Consider the following 20754-nt stretch of genomic DNA (forward strand, 5'->3'; position numbering starts at 1 on the left):
TTAGAGCTACTCTCGACTTCCGGGGTCTCACTTAGGAGGGGCGTGTGGCTACCAGCTGAAAAGGTGAGCCTTCCATCTCATTGGTTCGAGCTACCTACTTGGGCCGGAACTTCCGGCAGACGACCTCGCCCGGAAGTCATCACGTCGGCTCGGCTGCTCGCGGAGGCGGGGCGTGCCTACTAGCGAGAATCCCCTCTCATTGGCCCCAGCTTCCTAGCCGAACCGAAACTTCCGGTAGACGGTCTAGGAAGTCACCTCGTCGGCTCGGCCGCTCGGATGGGGCGTGGCTACCAGCGACAATAACATCTCATTGGCTGCAGCTTTCTAGCCGGGCCGGAACTTCCGGCAGACGATCCAGAAAGTCACCGCGTCGGCTCGTTCGGTCGTGGCGGGGGGGCGTGGCTACCAGCGAGAGTAACGTCTGATTGGCTGCAGCTTCAGAGCCGGATCGGAACTTCCGGTAGACGATCCCGGAAGTCCCATATTGACTCGCCTGCTGGCGCTCGGAGCCGGAGAAGGCGGCGGCGCGTCTCTCGGATCTCCCTCCTGCGCGATGGCGGCCATGGCGACGGCGCCCTTCACCTGCATCACCTGCCGGCTGGCGTTCAGCGACGCGGACCTGCAGCGGGCGCACTACAAGACGGACTGGCACCGCTACAACCTGCGGCGCAAGGTGGCCGCCATGGCGCCGGTGACGGCCGAGGGCTTCCAGGAGCGCGTGTGGGCGCAGCGGGCGCTGGCCGAGCAGCAGGGCCAGGCCACGGCCACCTACTGCGCCGCGTGCTGCAAGAAGTTCGCCTCGTTCAACGCCTACGACAACCACCTGCGCTCGCGGAGGCACGCCGAGCTGGAGAGGAAGGCGGTGGCGGCCGTGAGCCAGCGCGTGGCGCGGCTGAACGCCAAGAACCTGGAGAAGGGGCTGGGCGCGGGCGCCGTGGACAAGGACGCCGTCAACGCCGCCATCCAGCGGGCCATCAAGCCTCAGCCGTCCCCCAAGAAGGCCCCGGCCGCCCCGGAGCGCGACGCCCCCGCGCCCGACAAGGACAGGCCCCCGCGGCTGCAGTGGTTCGAGCAGCAGGCCAGGAAGCTGGCCAAGCAGCAGGGAGAGGAGGAGGAGGAGGAGGAGGAGGAGGAGGAAGACCTGGAGGAGGAAGCCGGTGAGGGACCCGGTGGCCCATGGGGCCCGTTTTGGGGATGCATGGGGCGAGGTTCTGTCCCTGCTGCTCATCACAGGGACTCTGCCTTCGTTTCTTCCCGCCGATTCTGCACGCGACAAGTGTCTTCCTGAGCTCCTGGCGTTGCTTGTTGTAGGTTTGCAAGATCTTGGGGGTGATCAGGTCACTTCCCTGCCAGGATGATCAGTCCTATCTTGCAGGGGGGGATGGACGGGTCACCGCTACGTTGGCAGCTGGACACTCGGGGCTGCTGTTGTTCCAGTGTTGGTAGTCAGCCATTCGGGAGCACACCTGGCATTTGCATCTAAAGAGCTCAGATGATACCTTTTTGTTTGGGTTCCAGGCAGCTGCAAAGTGCAAGGTGGGGCTGGAGTCCGCGAGCTGCACTCCTTGGTTTGATGAGTCTTTTATTTAATTTTCCTCCCTACCTCATCACTGCGGTGACATTGGTGTCCTTGTCTACTTTTCGGCCCAGGAAAGAAGCCAAAAATAATTTAAGGGGGACGTGGTGTGTGCTCGGGAGGTGGGACTAGGACTCAGCCTTACACTCTTACATAGAGGAGACAGTTCCCCCTCCCAGCTTTTTGGCAACTTGGATCACACCTCACCCCTGAAATTCCGGGGTTTGATTTGAGTAGGATGCTGATTCCTCCCCTTCCCCTCTTCCTTCCCTTTTCCTCCCCGTTCCTCTTCTCTCCTCCTTATTACGGTTAAACATACATATGTCATTTCAACATTTCACTTAGTAATCATCTTCCCTCTACTAGTCCCAGGGACCCCTCATAATCATCCCCTCTTTCCTTTCCTTGGTTTGTTTGTCACACCCAGTGGTGCTCAGGGTTTATTCCAGACTCTGTGCTCAGGAATCACTGCTGGAGGGCTTGGAGGACCATATGAGATGTCAGGTTTGGGATTGAACCCAGATTGGCCTGGTGCAAGGCAGACACCCTACTTGATTGATATATTATTGCTCCGACTCCTCTTCCCTTGTAAGCTCAGTGCTATAGACAAAAGCCCCTGTTGTGGCCATTTGTTGTTCGTGTCCTGTTACTTTAGTCCGTTCATTTCTTTGCCCACACCATTTGGTTCTCAAAGGTTATTCCTGGCTCTGCACTCAGGAATCACTCAGGGGGACTCTATGGCATATCAGGGATCAAACTCAGATCAGCTGCATGGAAGGCAAATGCCTTACCTACCGTGCTATTCCACCCATTTTTTTAGTTCTTGAAGTAATTGTTTTCCAACCCTGTGTGCATAGATTGGGAAGATCTTGATTCCGAGGAAGAGCTGGAATGTGACGATGCTGATGGCCTGGACGAGGCAGACGAGGAGGACGAGGCTGCCGAGGCTGATGCTGATGTCGAGGCTGGCAGCAGCTCCCGCCTTGGTGCTCTCCCTGTCACGGACTGTTTGTTCTGTTCCCATCATTCCAGCTCCCTCTTGAAGAACGTGGCTCATATGACCAAAGTGCACAGTTTCTTTATTCCTGACATCGAGTACCTCTCGGACCTTAGGGGGCTGATTAAGTACTTGGGTGAGTTCTAAGTTTCCTTCTGCTCGTGAAAGGCCATGTGACTGAGGGCTTGGGCAGGGCTGACAGACACCTTCCTTGGTACTCCACATCAATCTCTGATCTAATTGCAGGCTTTAACTTACGGAAAACAGGCCTGTGCATTCAAGTTGGGTGAGAAAATAACTGAGAATCAGTCTGGCTGTGAACCCATTTTGGCCCTCAACTTGTTTTTGCAGGCGAGAAAGTCGGGGTTGGGAAGATCTGCTTGTGGTGTAATGAGAAAGGGAAATCCTTTTATTCCACGGAAGCTGTCCAGGCTCACATGAACGACAAGAGTCACTGTAAGCTCTTTACAGATGGGGATGCTGCTTTGGAATTTGCAGACTTCTATGACTTTAGGTGAGCTTGCTTTATACTAAAGGACAGTGGAGGAAGTTCATCTGTGTGGACTGGGATGAGTTGGAGGTGCGCTTCTGGTGCTTCATAAGATCTCTTGGTTGGTGTGCTATTTGTTTTTCTGAGGGGGTGTGGTGGTATGTTAAATTTGATGAACCTGGGGCTGGAGCGATAGCACAGCGGTAGGGCATTTGCCTTGCACATGGCCAATCCCAATGTACTCCGGTTCTATTCCTGGCATCCCATATGGTCCCCCGAGCTTACCAGGAGCGATTTCTGAGCAGAGACAGGAGTAACCCCTGAGCACCATTGGGTGTTACCCAAACCCCCTCCAAAAAAATATTTATGGACCTATATTATGCATTATCATCAGCTTTGCTCAGTGATCTCACTTGGCTCTGTATATAGTGCCTGGGATTGAATCCTGATAGGCTGAATGCAAGACAAGCACCTTACCTTAACTGCTGTACTATCTCTCTGGCCCAGAGGTAGGCCATATTTTTTGGGAAATCTCTGCTCCATGTAGGGTTTGGTACTACAGAAATTTCTGGTGTTTTAAAGCCGTTTTGTGCCTTCTGACTTATTTCTCACTAGTTGTGAAGAAAATTTAATTTTAGTCACTTTGGTGCTATGTAGGGGTATCCCATTGTGGTTTTAACTCACTTTTCCCCAATGATGAGTAATGTAGTTGAGAACCAATCTCTAGTAATTTTTTTTAATTGGATTTTGTCTTAATACTAACAGTTTCTTTTTTTTTTTTTCTTTTCTTTTTTTTTTTTATTTTTTTGGTTTCTGGGCCACACCCGGTGATGCACAGGGGTTATTCCCGGCTATGTGCTCAGAAATCGCTCTTGGCTTGGGGGACCATATGGGATGCCGGGGGATTGAATTGTGGTCCATCCTAGGCTAATGTGAGCATGGCAGATGCCTTACCGCTGTGTCACCAACTCTGGTCCCAATACTAACAATTTTATATGTGTTTCTTCAGTTGCTTTCTTTATTTTATTTTGGTTTGGTTTTTGGGTCACATCCAGTGATACCCTGGACTTGGTTGGCTCTTCACTCAGGAATTATTTTTGGCAATGCTTGGACAACCATATGGGATGCTGGAAATCAAACCCCAGTTGGATGTGTGTAAGGCAAACACCCTGCCAGCTGTGTTTTCTCTCCAGCCCCATTTTCTTGTGTGTGTGTGTGTGTGTGTGTGTGTGTGTGTGTGTGTGTGTGTGTTTGTGCCTAATTTTCCCAGCTCTGCCTTTTTCTTTTCTGTTTTTTGTACATTTGTACAAGAATTCAGTTGCAGATTTTTAGAAAGAGATTTTAGGATTACAGCAGTATTGAGCGGAGATTACAAGGACTTTGGGCTATAAATAGAACTGTGAACCGTGGGTAGGGATTTGCCTTGCATGCAGCTAACTGGAGTTTGGCCCTCTGAACCTACCAGGTAGGATCTGAGTATAGAGTCAGGAGTAAGCCCTGAGTACTGTTGGGTATGACCCAGAAACAAACAAAAGCAAAAAATTACAAAGATTTTCAATGTGTTTCTTATGGGAATTACCCCTGAACCACATGCATGTTACACACACACACACACACACACACACACACACACACACACACACACACACACGGGAATTCCCCATGAGCCACATGTATGTTACACACACACATATCCTAATCACATTACCTACCCCACCACAATGTATATATTACACATACATCATCACCACATATATAGCCTTTTTCTTTATTATAATTCCTGGAGCCAGAAAGATGTACAGTGAGTAAAGCATTTGCCCTGCATACAGCCAACCCTGAATTAAGTCCCTGGCACTTATATGGTCCCCTGAGCACCACCAGAAGTGATTCCTGAATACAGAGGCAGGAGTAAGTCCTGACCATTGTTGGGTAAGCCCCCATCCCCAGTTAAAAAATTTCTTTTATGTTGGTATATTAAAATTGATGAGTTTATATTGACACATTATTATTGCATTGATAATATTATTATCATATTGACACATTATCCCAGTTAAGTACTTTAGACTTTATTCTGCGTCTGAGTTTGACTTTGGACAAATGTATGAAGTCATCTGTTCTCCATTCTTTTTTTCTTTTTTAACTTTATTGAATGATTGATTGATTATTTGATTTTTGGGTCACATCCAGCAGCACTCGGTGTCATTCCTGGTTCTCCACTAAGAAATTGTCCCTGGCAGGCTGGGGGTGCCGGGAATCGAACCAGGTCCCTCCCGGGTCAAGGCAAATGCCCTACTGTTGCACTATCTCTCTGGCCCCTGTTCTCCATTCTTTATTGGCACGCACGCTTGTATGTAGATGGGTGTGAGGGTGTGTATGCGTGGTCAGGGATCAAACCCAGAGGCTCATACTTGCATTTTATCACTTTACTAGAACCTTTTATTTTTAAACTTTTTTTGTATTTTCCTTTTATAGGAACGTTGAAATAATTAGAATTTGTGGTATAGGGCCCGGAGAAATAGCATAGCGGTGTTTGCCTTGCAAACAGCCGATCCAGGACCAAAGGTGGTTGGTTCGAATCCCGGTGTCCCATAATGTCCCCCGTGCCTGCCAGGAGCTATTTCTGAGCAGACAGCCAGGAATAACCCCTGAGCACTGCCGGGTATGGCCCAAAAACCAAAAAAAAAAAATAAAAATAAAAAAAAATTTATGGTATGGAATCTTTTCAGATTGGCTTCTTTCACTTAGCAATAAGCTTTTAAAAAGTTTCCTTTGATTTTGGATTTTTTTCCCATGACTATTGTATTTCCTTGTCTATTCTACATTATTCTAGTGTCTTGATGTAGCACTTTGTTCATTCACCTATTGAAAGACATCTTGATTTTATAAGTCAGGGCAATTGTGAATCAAGCTGCTATAAACACCCATATGCTGGTTTATTTGTGTGGATGCATTTTCAGCTTCTTTGGGTAAATACCCAGGAGCAGGATTGTGGGAGCATATGGCGAGTATCATAGCCCAGACTGAAGCTATGTATCATGGTTTGGAAGAAGCTCAGAAGAAGCTATTTGAAAAGGGATGCTCTCTTCTTTTTGTTTTTCTTTTTGTCACACTTCCCTGTGATTGGATGCTACCTGTGACTTAGTGCTCAGGTGCTAGTGGTGCTCAGGTTACTGTGCATTGCCAGCCCAGAGCCTTACACATACAGCACAAGTACTGTCCTGAGGGATGTACCTTTATACAATCACTCCAGTGAGTTCTCACTGCTCTAATCCTTCCCCAGCTTTTTCTGGTACCAGTGTTCTAGGTTCAGGGGCCAAGTTTTGGGTTATGGGGCCATCAACCCGTCAGTGTTCTGGATTCTGGTTCTGGCAGTGTTCTGGACTTTGGACCCTCTAGTACCATGTATAGCGGTATCTCATTGTTCTAATTACATTCCCCCGAGCATGTGCTGTGGAACATGTTTTCACATCCTCTTTTGACATTTGTGTGTTTCAGTACGATATTTGTGAAGATCTTGGGACATTTTTGAATCGGATTTTTTTTTTTTTTTTTTTTTGGTCTTTGGGCCACACACGGCAGTGCTCAGGGATTACTCCTGGCTGTCTGCTCAGAAATAGCTCCTGGCAGGCATGGGGGACCATATGGGACACCGGGATTCGAACCAACCACCTTTGGTCCTGGATCGGCTGCTTGCAAGGCAAACGCTGCTGTGCTATCTCTCCGGGCCCCGGATTTTTCTTATTGAGTTTTAAGAGTTTATATTAAAAGTCTCTTATTAGAGGAGGTGTGTCTTCTGTGAACAGCTCCTTCTAGTTTGTGACTTCACTTTTAATTCCTTTTATTGTATTTTTCAAAGTAGACGTTTTTAATCCTGTTAAACTATCTTCAGGACTTATCTTCTGGACTGTCTTTGTCATCCCTGAGACTTTGCTTCTTTTTTTTTTTCCATTTATGTATTGGTTTCTGGCCACACCTGGCAGCACTTGGGTTACTCCTGGTTCTGCACTCAGAATCGCTTATGGCAGGGTTGGGGAACCATATGGGATGCTGGGAATTGAGCACGTCCCTCCTGGATTGGCATGGAAGGCAAATGCCCTACCACTTTGCTATCTTTCCAGCCCCTGAAACTTCGCTCCTGAGCCCTGTTCTAAAACTCTATTTCTAGATTATCTTTAGGAACTCAGGACTTTGCTTGCATTTCCGTCCAGCATTCATTTTCAATTGATTGATTGTGCTCTCTTACTGTGGACAAAATCCAGCAATTCGTTCTCTTGTTGGAGCATTTCAACTTGTAGTCCTTGCAGATGGGTTTTTGTTGTTTTTTCAAAAAAATCATTAATATATATTTTTAGTCACTCTGAAATTACAAAATTATCGTTGATTGAGTTTCAGGCTTGCAATGTTTCCACACCAATCCCTGTGCTAGTGTCCACTTCCCTCCACTAGTGCTCCCCATTCCATTTTATTTGCCTCCTACCCACCTGCCCTTTTCCCCCTCAGTAAATGGTTACACTGTGGTTTGCAGTACTGTTGCAATACACGACAATACGTGGTTTCATATATGACATTCGACCACCTTCAGCACCACCTCCTCCTGGCTAAGCACTTCCCTCCACCTCACATATGGGCCCTCCCTGTTCTATCCCCACTCCACTACTGAAATTCATTTCTCATACTTGTGATTTCCAGGATCTTTATATTTGTTACCCAACCATCATGTTTCTATCCCACATAGGAGAGAGACCTTTTTTTTTGCGTTGGTTTTTCTCCCTCTGGCTAACTTCACTCTGCTTGATGCTTTCCTGGTAGGGTCCCTTAGGAAACAGCAGATTTTTTTTTTTTTTTTTTTTTTTTTGGTTTTTGGGTCATACCTAGCAGTGCTCAGGGGTTTCTTTTGGCTCTGCACTCAGAAATTGCTCCTGATTTGGGGGAGCATATGGGGTGCTGGGGATCGAACCTGTGCCCATCCTGTTCAGCTGCGTGCAGGGCAAACACCCTACCACTGTGCTACCACTCCAACCCCAGATTTCTTGACATCATTTTTGAGCACTATCAGATTGTGTGTATGTACCATGGGTACATACTTTCTTTCTCCTGTCATCTGTTCTTGGGCACTTGCTTGTTTTCTCATCTTGGTGACTGGGCTGCTTGGTTTCCTTGCAGCTGTTTAGCCCCTCCCCAGCTCTTCTCAGGTAGCCAGTGGGGTTACTCATTTGCAAACATCATTTCAGCTCAGTGTGATGTAGGAGTTGGAATTTTTCACTGTCATTTGACTGTTAACAGGAGCAGCTACCCGGATCACAAGGAAGGGGAAAATCCTGAGGAGACCTCGGAGTTATCTTCAGAAAAGTCCTTGGAATATGATGATGAAACCATGGAGCTCATTCTGCCTTCTGGTAAGTGCATTAGTCACAGATGACTTGAGGCCACTGGGTCATTGGAGAGGCAGGTTTTTTATTGATTCCCTTCCAGACCTGCAGAATAGTAAAGCATTTGATTGGGGAATGTGTAGACCTTCAGATGTGTGTATTCTGTTCCTTACTCCATTTTTGTCCCCGTCTAGAGTTTTATTGTTAATCTTTTTTTTTTTTTTTTTTTTGGGCCACACCCGTTTGACGCTCAGGGGTTACTCCTGGCTATGTGCTCAGAAGTCGCCCCTGGCTTGGGGGGACCATATGGGACGCCGGGGGATCGAACCGCGGTCCTTCCTTGGCTAGCGCTTGCAAGGCAGACACCTTACCTCCAGCGCCACCTACCCGGCCCCTATTGTTAATCTTGACACTATTCCTATTCCTATTTCCTGACATTATTTATGCCCTGACCTGGGAGTATCTTGATTGGACAGAGCCTTGCTTGTCTTTCTGTACTGATTGTAGAGGAGGTGTGGAGTATGAATTCTGCTCCCTGGTTGGGGAATAGAGTTTATCATGGTAGGAATTTATCCTGGGAATGAAGAGGAAGAGAGGCCAAGAGTATGAGGAGCTTTCACTCTTGTTTATAATTACTTATGGTTAACTGAACACTGGGAGAAATTCTAGACTCATGTGAGAAAGGAATTGCGAGGGAAGTTATATCCTCCCAATACTAACTTTTATGAGGAGTATATATGTTTGGGCAGGTATATTCCACCTTGACGGTAATGTGGAAAATCGGTCCTATTAGTCTTATTTGACATGGAAGTTCACTGAAGTTTGTGAGTCATTTACCAGAGACTATAATAGATCTAGACCATGAAGCCCTTTTCCAACTTCACTGCACTCTTTGCAGTAGCTTTGCAGTAATGGTGGAGACAGAGCAGCCACTGTGTCCTGGGGGATGCAGTGAATATCCCTGCTTGGGTCTAAACAGTCCCCTTTGACTTAGAACAACCATCTTTCAAAGCTAAGGGCAGTTTTAAGAGTTCACTGGAAGGACTTTCTGAGCCTTTGTTGGAGATAGTTATTATCCCTCCACCAATTAGCAAGTTGTATGGTGCAGTGGAATCTACATCCTATGCAATACACGGCAGCAAACAAGCTTGTGTGTATTGGAGCCTCTGCTGAGCTCATTCTCCTGGGAGAAGAGCTAGTGCAGAGCATCATAAACAGGCTTAAAAACTTATATTTTTCTGGGAGTGGAGTCATAGCACAGTAGGGATGGTGTTTACCTTGCATGCAACTGACAGGGTTCCATCTCTGGCATTTCATATGGTCCTCTGAGCCTGCCAGGAGTAATTTCTGAGCACAGAATCAGGAGTATCCCTGGAGCACTACCAGGTATAGCCCTCAAATCAAAACAAACAAAAAAAACCCACAATTTTTTCTAAGGCATTGGGTTTGGTTTCTTGTCTCCTGAACTCCACTTTTTATTGTAGGTTGGATCAGTGAGCCCTTGTATAAGGTGGTCCCTGGCAAGCAGTATCTGGCTCTAAGTTGCATGGCATTGTGGCTTCATTTCACATCATCATAATGTTGCATTACAAGAACCACACAATGGGTGTATTGTATGAAAAAATTGCAGTCTGAGTGAAAGGTTATTCTGAACCCTTATTTTTTTTTTGAAACTAAAGATCCTGTAGTACTCTAGAAAATATGTTCTAGGATAACAGGACTTCCTAAGAATAACCAAGTCAAAAAATAATTGTTAGCACGCGTGCGTGTGTGTGTGTGTGTGTGTGTGTGTGTGTGTGTGTGTGTGTGTGTGTCACCAGGCATTACTAAAGGCTTATTTTTAGCTTTGCTTTCAGGGTGCACTCCTGGTGGAGGAGTTGGGGGACCATATGAGGGCTGAGGATGGAACTTGGGTTGGTCTTGTACAAGGCAAGCACTCTACCCATTGAACAATTGCTCTAGTCCCAGCTCTCGTCCTTCTGAGAATGCGGATCACTGGGTGTGTCTCAAAATTGAGTCTCGGGGGTCAGAGTGATAGCAGAACAGGTAGAGTGTTCACCAACCCAATGTGCAGCCAACCCAGGTTTGATCCCCAGATTCCCATATGGTCCCCTGAGCCTGCCAGGAGAGATTTCTGAGCACAGAGCCAGGAGTAACCCCTCAGTGGTGCTGATATGCCCCCTCCCCCCCAAAAAAAATTGAGTCTGTAACACAGGATCCAATTCAATGTTTGCTGACTAAGTGGCTTGACTTGAACAGGTGAGATGTGGATTCTGTCCTCTCAAAAAGGAGAGCAGTGCGTCAGGAACTTGCATTGAAGAAGCCCCCATGGCCGACTGGAATTTGCCAACCGTCCTGGGCTGTGACTTGCACTGTTTTCATCATAGTGTTCACTAGAAAGAGGCCTGTGATTGGCTGGAAGGGCTAGTTTCTCTGGTGATCTTGAAACCTGACTTTCAACTTCTTTTGTTAAAGTAGTGGTTTTTAAGTTCTTTTAAAGTATCTTTTAAAGTATATAATAGCCTCAGGATAGTGCTTAGACATGAGCTTGGAAGGCTGGAGGAAGAAGCTTTGGTCTTAGGTCACTACCTCACAGGCTCAAGAAGGAAAGATAAAATTACTGATATTTTTAGAAAATGACTGTCCCCACAAGATGACTGCTGGTGGCAATATCGATCGGTCTAGCTTTTTTGAAAAACAATATAGATGGGCTGGAGCGGTGGTGCAAGCAGTAGGGCACTTGCCTTGCTGGCACTAACTTAGGATGGACCGTGTTCGATCCCCTGGCGTTCCATATGGTTCCCCAAGCTAGGAGCGATTTCTGAGCGCATAGCCATGAGTATACCTCTAAGTGTCACCAGGTGTGGCCAAAGACCAAAATAAAAAGAAAAGAAAAACAATATAGACAGTCAAAAAAAAAAAAAGTGAAATTGAGCTCCCATATGACCCAGTAGTACTGCTCCTGAAAATATATGCTGAGACCCTAAAAACAATGCAGAAAAGAAATCTGTATTTCTGTGTTCTTTGCAGCACTATTTACTGTATTTACTTGGAAACAACCCACATCCTCAAGAACATATGAATAGATAAAAACTGGTCTATACAATGGAATACTACACAACTCTTAAGAAAAAGTCATGAAATTTGCTTATACTAGGACGGATATGTAGAGTATTATGCAGAATGAAATGAGTCAAAGGGAGAGAAATAGACATAGAATAATCACACTTATTTGTGGGATATTAAAAATGAAAAATGATAGTCTATTAATAACCAGAGACAATAAAGATGAGGGTCAGGAGGACCAGTCCATGATAGGAAGCTTGCCACAAAGAGTTGAGCAGTGCAGTTAGGGCAGAGAAGGGACCACTGTGACAATGAGAGTTGGAACTAATCACTCTGGACAAGCACTGGGTCCTGAATGGAAAAAAAAAAGGAAAAGAGAGAAAGAGATATGTCTGCCATAGAGGTGGGCAGGAGGGAAACTGGGGACATTGGTGGCAGGAAATGTACCTTGATGAAAAGTGTTAGATATTGTATGACTCAAATTTAATCATGAACAACTTTGTCAGTATATTTCATGGTGATTCAATTAAAGACTTTATTTTAAGAAAGGACTTCCCAGCAGCAGACCCTCCCTTTCCATAGGGTCTTCACTTCTGGGAGCGGCTGCCAGCCCACATGAGTGGTCATGTTTTTCTTTCCTCTGTGGGAAAGTGCATTTTCCCGGGAGGTGGGGTGTGGGAGACAGTGGTTTTCCCCAGAGCTTTGTGCCATGAAGATAAAGGAGGCTGATGAAAGTATCTGCTACTACAGCAGTTGCATTTATGGCACTCCTGGGGGTGGGAGTGCTCCCAGAGATACTCGGGTTGGGGGTGTCCCAGGACCACTGCTGGTGTTCTTTGGCCAGTGTTGCCAGTGGAGGAAGGGCGTTACTGGGACCCTGTGATGCTGAGACCACCTGGGCCACCTCTCAGGTTCCCAAGACCCTTCAGAGATGTTCTGGAGATTCCAGGGTTCACTGGAGCTTCTGGGGTCAAACCCAACCCCTGTAGCATCTCTCCAGCCCTTCATGCCTTCACTAAGTGCTGAAACCTTTAGGTCAAATTTAGTTAAACAAAATTTAACTGCCTTAGTGAATAAAATTCTACCAAGATTCTGGTCTCCCCTCCCCCTGTTGATTTGTGTGTTTTAAAATGAATTCTTTTTTATTTTTTTAATTTAATTTATTTAAAGAAAATGCATTACATAGTTGACATAACTGATAATTAAAATGAATTCTTTTGTCATTTGAAAAGCCAGTCCCTTAATTCATTTGGTTGTAAAGAGATTCTTCCTTTCAGTGGCCATTTGTCTTCTGCTGGATCTCAACACTGCTTGCAGGGTTTTGAGTTGTGCCAGGAAAATGGGAACACTCCAAAGAAATATTAGACAAGCAGGGAGCGATATTATAGCAGCACTTTGAGTCATCCTTCTCATATCTTTGAGCAGACTGACCGCTTCAACTCCTCTGACCACTGCTGAGGGTATGAATAGATAAGTCCAAAATGCTAGTGTGAGAAGGATTGTCATCAGCAGGCTGAGAGGTAGTTAATCACTTGGGTTCATAAGTAGCGATCCTCATCCTGTTTCTCTATTCAAACCCTCACAGTCCAAGTCCAGTTTCAGAAGATCCAGGAGAGGGCACTGTGAGCATTGTCTTGGAGGCTTTGGTCTGACTCAGTCCCTTGAGTTTATTAATATTAAAGTGGGTTGCCCTTGGAGTCATTTTTGGAGCGGGTTAGTGTGAAATACCGGCGACTGTGCTGGCGGCTGGAATGGCCAGGTGGAACTGTTGGGGGATCAGCAGAAAGATGGAGTTGATCTTCTCCAAGGAGGTCACCACCTGGGAATTGTTCTCTGCTTCTCTCTGACGCTGCTGAATGCAAGACTGTTTGCTCAGTGGGAGTGGAAGCTCTTATCAGGCCTTATCACACGATGACAGATTGATGGACAGGTGGTGACTTCACCATGACTCAGACACAGCACATCTGTTGGGTGTTGGACGGCCACAGTGTTCTACAAAGTATTGCTCCTTGTTCAGGGCTACGGCTAAGCTGGGCTCTTTGCACATGATGCTCAATGTTTAGGGAGTGACAGCTGTCATTGGCACTTGTCAAGGGATGCTAGCTCCCCTGTGTTTTCAGCTTTGTCCCGCTAATGATCAGGAACCTTGGCACTAACTAATGACATTTATTTTCAGGGCTTTTTATGTTTTTTTTGTTTGTGTTTTTTGTTTTGGTTTTTGGTTACACCCAGTGGCGTTCAGGAGTTACTCTGTCTCTGAGCTCAGAAATTACTCCTGAGCCCCGGAGAGATAGCACAGCGGCGTTTGCCCTGCAAGCAGCCGATCCAGGACCAAAGGTGGTTGGTTCGAATCCCGGTGTCCCATATGGTCCCCCGTGCCTGCCAGGAGCTATTTCTGAGCAGACAGCCAGGAGTAACCCCTGAGCAATGCCGGGTGTGGCCCAAAAACCAAAAAAAAAAAAAAAAAAGAAAAAGAAATTACTCCTGGCAGACTTGAGGGGACATTATGGGTTGCCAGGGATCAAACCTGGTTTGGTGGCATGCAAAGTAAATGCCCTACCTGCTGTGCTATCATTTGAGCCCTTTAGGGCTCTTTTTTTTTTTTTTTTCAGCAACACCCAGTGACGCTCAAGGGTTACTACCGGCTATTCGGTCAGAAATTGCTCCTGGCTTGGGAGACTATATGGGAAGCTGGGGGATGGAACTGCAGTCTGTCCTAGGCCAATGGTCAGCAACTGAGCCAAATCTCGCCAAAACCACGATTGAAATTTATTTTGAGAGCCACATTTTTTTTTAAATTTTTTTTTTGTTTGTTTTTGTTTTTGGGTCACACCTGGCAATGCTTAGTGGTTATTCCTGGCTCTACGCTCAGAAATCGCCCCTGGCAGGCACGGGGGACCAAATGGGATGCCATGATTCAAACCACCGTCCTTCTGCATGAAAGGCCAAATGTCTTACCTCCATGCTATTTCTCCGGCCCCTTCTTCTTCTTTTTTTTTTTTTTAAGCCAGTCTTCCTAGCTTGCATTTCCATGTGCTGTTCAAGTAATCTAGATTAATTGATTATGGGGCCGGAGAGATAGCATGGAGGTAGCATGGAGGTGTTTGCCTTGCATGGAGAAGGACGGTAGTTCGAATCCTGGCATCCCATATGGTCCCCCGAGCCTGCCAGGAGTGATTTCTGAGCACAGAGCCAGGAGTATCCCCTGAGTACTTCAGGTGTGACCCAAAAACCAAAAAATAAATAAAATAGATTAATCGATTATTGCCTAGCATTAGCTTGTAGTGAGGTGATCCTCACTGCAAGCCCAGAACATCCTAATGTTACCTGGTAAATAGGACTCCAGCAGATACCATTGGTCTATGCCAGTGGTCCTCAAACTTTTTAAACAGGGGGCCAGTTCACTGTCCCACAGACCGTTGGAGGGTTGAATTATAGTAAAAGCAAAAACTATGAACACTGCATATATCTTACTTTGAAGTGAAGAAACAAAAGAGGAACAAATACGATATGTGGCCTGTGGGCCGTAGTTTGAGAACCACTGATCTATGCTACTTGTGCCTTGATTTTAGCTGGAGTTTAGCCCTTAGCAGCATCTACTTATACGTGATCTAGGAACTTAGTCAAATTAACTCTCAAGTCAAGGTAGCTCTCATGTTGCCAGAAAGTCACAATCAAGTAAACACATTTAAACCCATCTTCAGTCATAGCTTCACGTTTGAATTAAAGGTTTCTTTTTGCCATGTTTTAGTCTGCGTAGAAAAGGAACACATGAAAGTAGCGACTTTTCCATATAGCTAAAAAATTAATTCAGGTACCTCATCAGGTCTGAGGACTTTCCTGAACATTCTCGTGTCAGCTAAAGCTTTAGACCTTAAGAATAAACACATCTGTGTATCATGTTTCTGTTCTCCTGATAATGGTTTTACTCAGGAAGGAAGATGATTTCTCTCTGTAAATGTAAAGATTTCTTAGATGCTGGACACATGGCACAGGACGAGATTCTTCCTGCTCATTTTGGACGAGGCTAACCTCTAGTACCTTGTGCAAATGCTGAGTTAAATTTGAGGTGTTAACCTCTGTCTCGGTGGTCTGTGGATTACTCATGTCTGAGTGATATTTCTGGGAGAGCCTTGTTTGCATTTGGTACACTCTGACAGTGCTCCTGCCACTGATTAGAACCTGTATCTTGAGTAGTCACCGCAAGATACTGACTTGGTCAGTTTTAACTGCTGTCAAGTTCACATAGAGGGAGGGGTCAGCATTTTTCCTGTAAGGACTAGTGTGCAGAAAACCTTTGCTCGAATGCTCTTACCAGAGCCTTGCAACAAAGCAGCAGAGCGCTCCATTAATTCTCATCAATCCTACGAAATATGCTTGCTCACAACTCTTTAGAAAGTGGCGGGGACATTTGTGACACTTGGGGAATTCTTGATTGAGGATGCCGATCATTTTCTCCAGTCTGTCCTTACTCTTGAGAGCAGTCATAGCCTTCCTTGTCTCCACTCACTGACACCTCTTCTCTGCAGGTCACTTTGCCTCCTTGAGGACCAAAGCAATAGAGAATTTCAGCAAAGGAAAGGTGGATCAATACCTTTCTGAATGCAAACTCAGTTTGTACATCTAACCTCAGAATTATTCTGTGTTTAAGAGTTTAAGTTCTGTGTTCTGTGTTCAAGTTGTTCATAATAGAGTTTCAGTTGTTTCATAATACAAATGTTCCAACACCGACTCCACCACTTTGACCTTCCCTTCACCAATGTCCCTGCTTTTCTACCCAACACCCCAGCCTGCCCACTTAGTGGCACAAACAGACTTACTTCATATTGTTCAAACACAAAGGTAAAGGGAATTGTGGAAACTTTGGACACAAAGGTAAAGGGAATTGTGGAAACTTTGGAAAATAAAGTCAGTTTGTGACGATTGTTCTATCTCCTACTGGTGTTGTTACTAAAGTCATTGTCTGAGGATCTACTGGGCTAATTGAGCTTTGATGTTTTTCTTCTTCGTTAAACTTGGTGATCTTCAGTGTCATAGGACAGTCCTATGAAATTTGGCATCTCACAGGCTGCTCTGTGCCACATAATCCAGGAGTTATGATGATGTGGTAGCTTGGCAGCAGGAGATGGTACAGTCCTGGATCTGGCCTGTTTCTGTGTGCCTATAAGCAAGGGGGACCCTGCCCGCCCCACTCTGAGAAGGCCCTAGAGTTGTCAGCCAGATCAGCCAGCCTGAGAGAATTTCATGGCATCATGTTCTTTTCGAGATTAGTTGTCCTCTGTTTAATTGTTCTTTTTTTTTTTTTTTCCCTAAAAGCAAAAGAAGCTAAGACCTCCTCACTTCCTGGGTCCATATTACCCATTTTTTGTTGTTTGTTTCTTTCTGGGCCACACTAGGTGCGCTTAGGACTTACTCCTGGATTTGGGCACATGGGACCATATGGGTGTTGGGGATTAGACCTGGGTAGGCTTTGTGCAAGGAAACTGCCCTACCTGCTCCAGTGCATCTGTTTTAAATTTTTGTAGGTTTTCTGGGCATACTGTAGATGATTTCACATAGCAGTGACTTGGCTGAACTCTCTCTCTTTGGGATGGGAGTTGAGGAGTGTTCAGGAGACTATATATGGTACCAGGGATCAGACTAAGGTCAGCTACATGCAAGACAAATGACTAACCTCTCCAACCCACTTTTTTTTTAAAAAAGCTTTCTGGGATAATCTTATTTATTTATTTATTTAATTAATTAATTTATTTATTTATGGTGGTTCTTAATCTTTATCAGGTAGAGAGCACAGTTTGTTCTGGTGTAATCAATTTTCAGAACGATAGATTCTTCGAAGTCTGTTTTGGAAAGCTGTTTTGAAGATCTCAATGTAGAAACATTCTCTTTGGAAAAACAGGTGCCCGGGTCGGTCATCGCTCCTTGATGAGATACTACAAACAGCGCTTTGGGCTGTCTAGGGCCGTTGCTGTGTCCAAGAACCAGAAGACAGTGGGCCGAGTCCTGCAGCAGTACAGAGCCCTCGGGTGGATGGGCAGCACAGGTATGTCCATCAGCACAGGGGATCTGCCCTGGAACTCATAACTGGAAGGGACAGGGACATTCAATTCCATTGACCTTGTCCTGGTGCCTCATCTCTAAGGGCAGCTTAACTTCCATGACCACTTGCTGTATCTATGGTAATAAGCCCAAAGTTCCAGGGCTTAAAATCTTCATATTTTGGGAATAACATATACACCATTTAATATTTTCAGAAGAGAATGGTTAGATAAATAATTTACACGTTTTGGGGTAATAATTACCAAAGGTGGGCCCAGAGAGATAGCGCAGTGGCGTTTGCCTTGCAAGCAGCCGATCCAGGACCAAAGGTGGTTGGTTCGAATCCCGTTGTCCCATATGGTCCCCCATGCCTTCCAGGAGCTATTTCTGAGCAGACAGCCAAGAGTAACCCCTGAGCAACACCGGGTGTGGCCCCAAAACAAAAAAAAACAAAAACAAAATAAAACAAAATAATAATAATAATAATAATAATAATAATAACAACCAAAGGTTGCATCTTAGAGGCTCCCCAGAGGAATCCAATAGTATTATGTAGCAAATAGCTTCTTCAGTGATGGGTGACAGCTGACTAGGAACATAGAGGTTCTTTTTGTGGGGGATGGGGTTGGGGTTTGGATCATACCTGCTGATGCTCAGGGCTTATTACTTCTTGTGGTGCTATGGGGACCTTATGGGGTACCAGGGACTGAATCCAGATTGGCCATATGCCAGGCAAGCGCCCTCCCTCCCCAGTGTACTTTTGTTCTAGCATCACTCCAACCTTGTCCAAAACTCTAGCCTTAATGCTTTGGGGGGAATAGCAGTACTCGAGAGGAAGGGGAAAGGAGAACTGCCCTCTGGTGGCCCTGAAAATTCCAGGGGACTAAAATCCAGCAGACTGATCCTTGAAGTCCCCATCCAGACTCCCGCCTTCCTTCTAGTCAGAATTTCTCCTAGAACTGACTTGGTCCCTTTGTTTAACTGGGGCTTCACTTTCTGGACTTAAAGATCCTTTAGGTTTAGCGGAATGGAGGAGTGAGTTTACAGATCCTTTCTGGTGTAGGGATGAATATGTGCATATGTTCATTTGTGTTTAGATTCTTCTTTGTTTGTTTTTGGGCTACACCCAGTCTCGCTCAGGGTTTACTCTCATCTTTGTGCCCAGGAATCACTCCTGGCAGCATGGAGGGACCACATGGGATGCCAGAGATCGAACCTGGGATGGCTGTATGCAAGGCAAACACATTCCCCACTGTTTCATTGCTATTGCCCCATATGTTCAAAGATTCTTTTTGCCCACATGTGCATATGGTTGCAGGATGTTGCATGCCTCTGTTGTGTGAATATTGGCTGCACATAAACAGCCAGGGCCTTGTGATTAGAGACTAAATTCTTTATTTTTTAAAATAATATTTTATTTAAACACCTTAGTTACAAACATGATTGTGTTCGGGTTTCAGTCATATAAGAGGACACCCCCCCCATCACCAGTGCAGCATTCCCACCACCAATGTCCCAAATATTCCTCTTCCCCTCCCCACCCCCACCTGTACTCTAGACAGGCTTTCTATTTCCCTTATACATTCTTGTTGTTAGGATAGTTCGAAATGTAGTTATTTCTCTAACTAAACTCATCACTCTTTTTGGTGAGGTTCATGAAGAGACTAAATTCTTGACGCTCATTTAAACTGACTTGGATTGGGTATTATCCTCCTATTATGGGGCTTTGTTTCTTTTTTTCCCCACCCATATAATATTATGATTGCTATTATTATTAATCTGCATTTTCAAAGACAATAGAAATGAAAGGGGGTAGTATAGTTAGAGCAGAGTGAGACCACTCTAACAATGATTGATTACTCTGGATGAGTACTGGGAACTGAAAGGAAGTAAGGTATAAGAAAGATACCCCTTCAGTAATAGTATTGCAAGCAGTGGTATCTAAAAGAAAACGAGAGAGAGAGAGAGCGAGAGAGAGAGAAGAAAAATATCTACTATAGAGGAATGTTGAGGTTGGATGGGGGTACTGGGGAAATTGGTGGTGTAAAATGAACACTGGGGAAGGGGTGGACATTGGAACATTAAAACTCAACTATAACCAACTTTTTAAAACGATATCATGGTGATTTAATAATTAAGACTTTTTTTGTGGGGTTGGAGTGATAGTCCAGTGGGTAGAGCATTTGCATTGCATGCAGCTGACCTGAGTTTGATCCCTGGCATCTCATATGTCCTCTTTGTCTGTGGGAAGTGATTCCTGAGCCCAGAGCCAGGAGAACTCTGAGCACTGTCAGGTGTGGCTGAAAACAAGACAAACACCTTATTTTTACTTTGGATAGGAAAAAAAAAATTAAAATCCCCTGCCTCAGAAACTATGCAGAGGGGTTTTGTGTGATCTGTGCCAATGGGGTCGCTCACTTCTCTCGCCTTTCCCATGGCAGGGCCAGCCCTGGTGCGAGGGCGCGACATGCAGTACGTGCAGAGGATGAAGTCTAAGTGGATGCTGAAGACAGGGATGCAGAACAACGCCACCAAGCAGATGCACTTCCGGGCCCAAGTGAGGTTCTGAGCCTTTTGCCTGCCCGTCCAGGACCTACCATGCTGCTGCTCCTCCTCCCTCTTTGTCTCCTGTTGGAATCTAATAAAAATTAGAAACTGAGTGGCTTCCAGATGTGCTTTCTGCAGAGCGTGCACTGTGTTTCTGAGTAACAAAGGTCTCGGCGTCTCTTGTGCCCTGGCCCGGCCGCTGCTTCACTGCTCTCCTGAGAATGCGGGGAACTCTGTGGCTTGTTTGGGTTTGCCTTTCAGGAGAGGAACTTAGCACTTCATGGCTTGGGACCTCCAGAAAGGAGCATGGAAGCTTATGTAGGAGCTTGTGTTAGAGTAGGAACATGTGGTGGTGAGTTGGCGCTGTGGGAAAATCCAGAGGTCTTCAAAGACCAGTGTGAACAGGCCAAGAAGATGCTGTGTCTTCAGACTTGATTGTTCCTTTGCCCACAGCAGTTCATTTAGGGAGCAAAGATACCTAGAAAGTTTAGCTATTAGAATTACGTCTGAAGAAAAGGCCAGAAATTCTCTATGGATGAGAACTAGGTAAAGGCAGAGGAAACTAGGGAAAGACAAAGACTCTGTTTTACACAGGAAGTGTGGGAGGAGGTGGGTTCTGACCCAGGCCTCCGCCATCCCGTTCCTTCTCCCCCATCCCCCGGAAGGCAGA

General features: G+C 45.7%; 1 protein-coding gene across 1 annotated transcript; it reads left to right on the forward strand.

Annotated features, from left to right (window-relative positions):
* Positions 1-498: 498 nt before the first annotated feature.
* On the forward strand, positions 499-20185 carry ZNF622 (zinc finger protein 622). Its single transcript, XM_049768263.1, has 6 exons — positions 499-1157; positions 2443-2709; positions 2925-3087; positions 8347-8459; positions 17398-17541; positions 19979-20185. Exons 1-6 carry the CDS (start codon positions 554-556, stop codon positions 20104-20106), a joined length of 1419 nt encoding a protein of 472 aa, XP_049624220.1. The 5' UTR covers positions 499-553; the 3' UTR covers positions 20107-20185.
* The last annotated feature ends 569 nt before the right edge of the window (positions 20186-20754 follow it).

This window comes from Suncus etruscus, chromosome 2, assembly GCF_024139225.1.
Source record: "Suncus etruscus isolate mSunEtr1 chromosome 2, mSunEtr1.pri.cur, whole genome shotgun sequence".
NCBI classification, from domain to species: Eukaryota; Metazoa; Chordata; class Mammalia; order Eulipotyphla; family Soricidae; genus Suncus; species Suncus etruscus.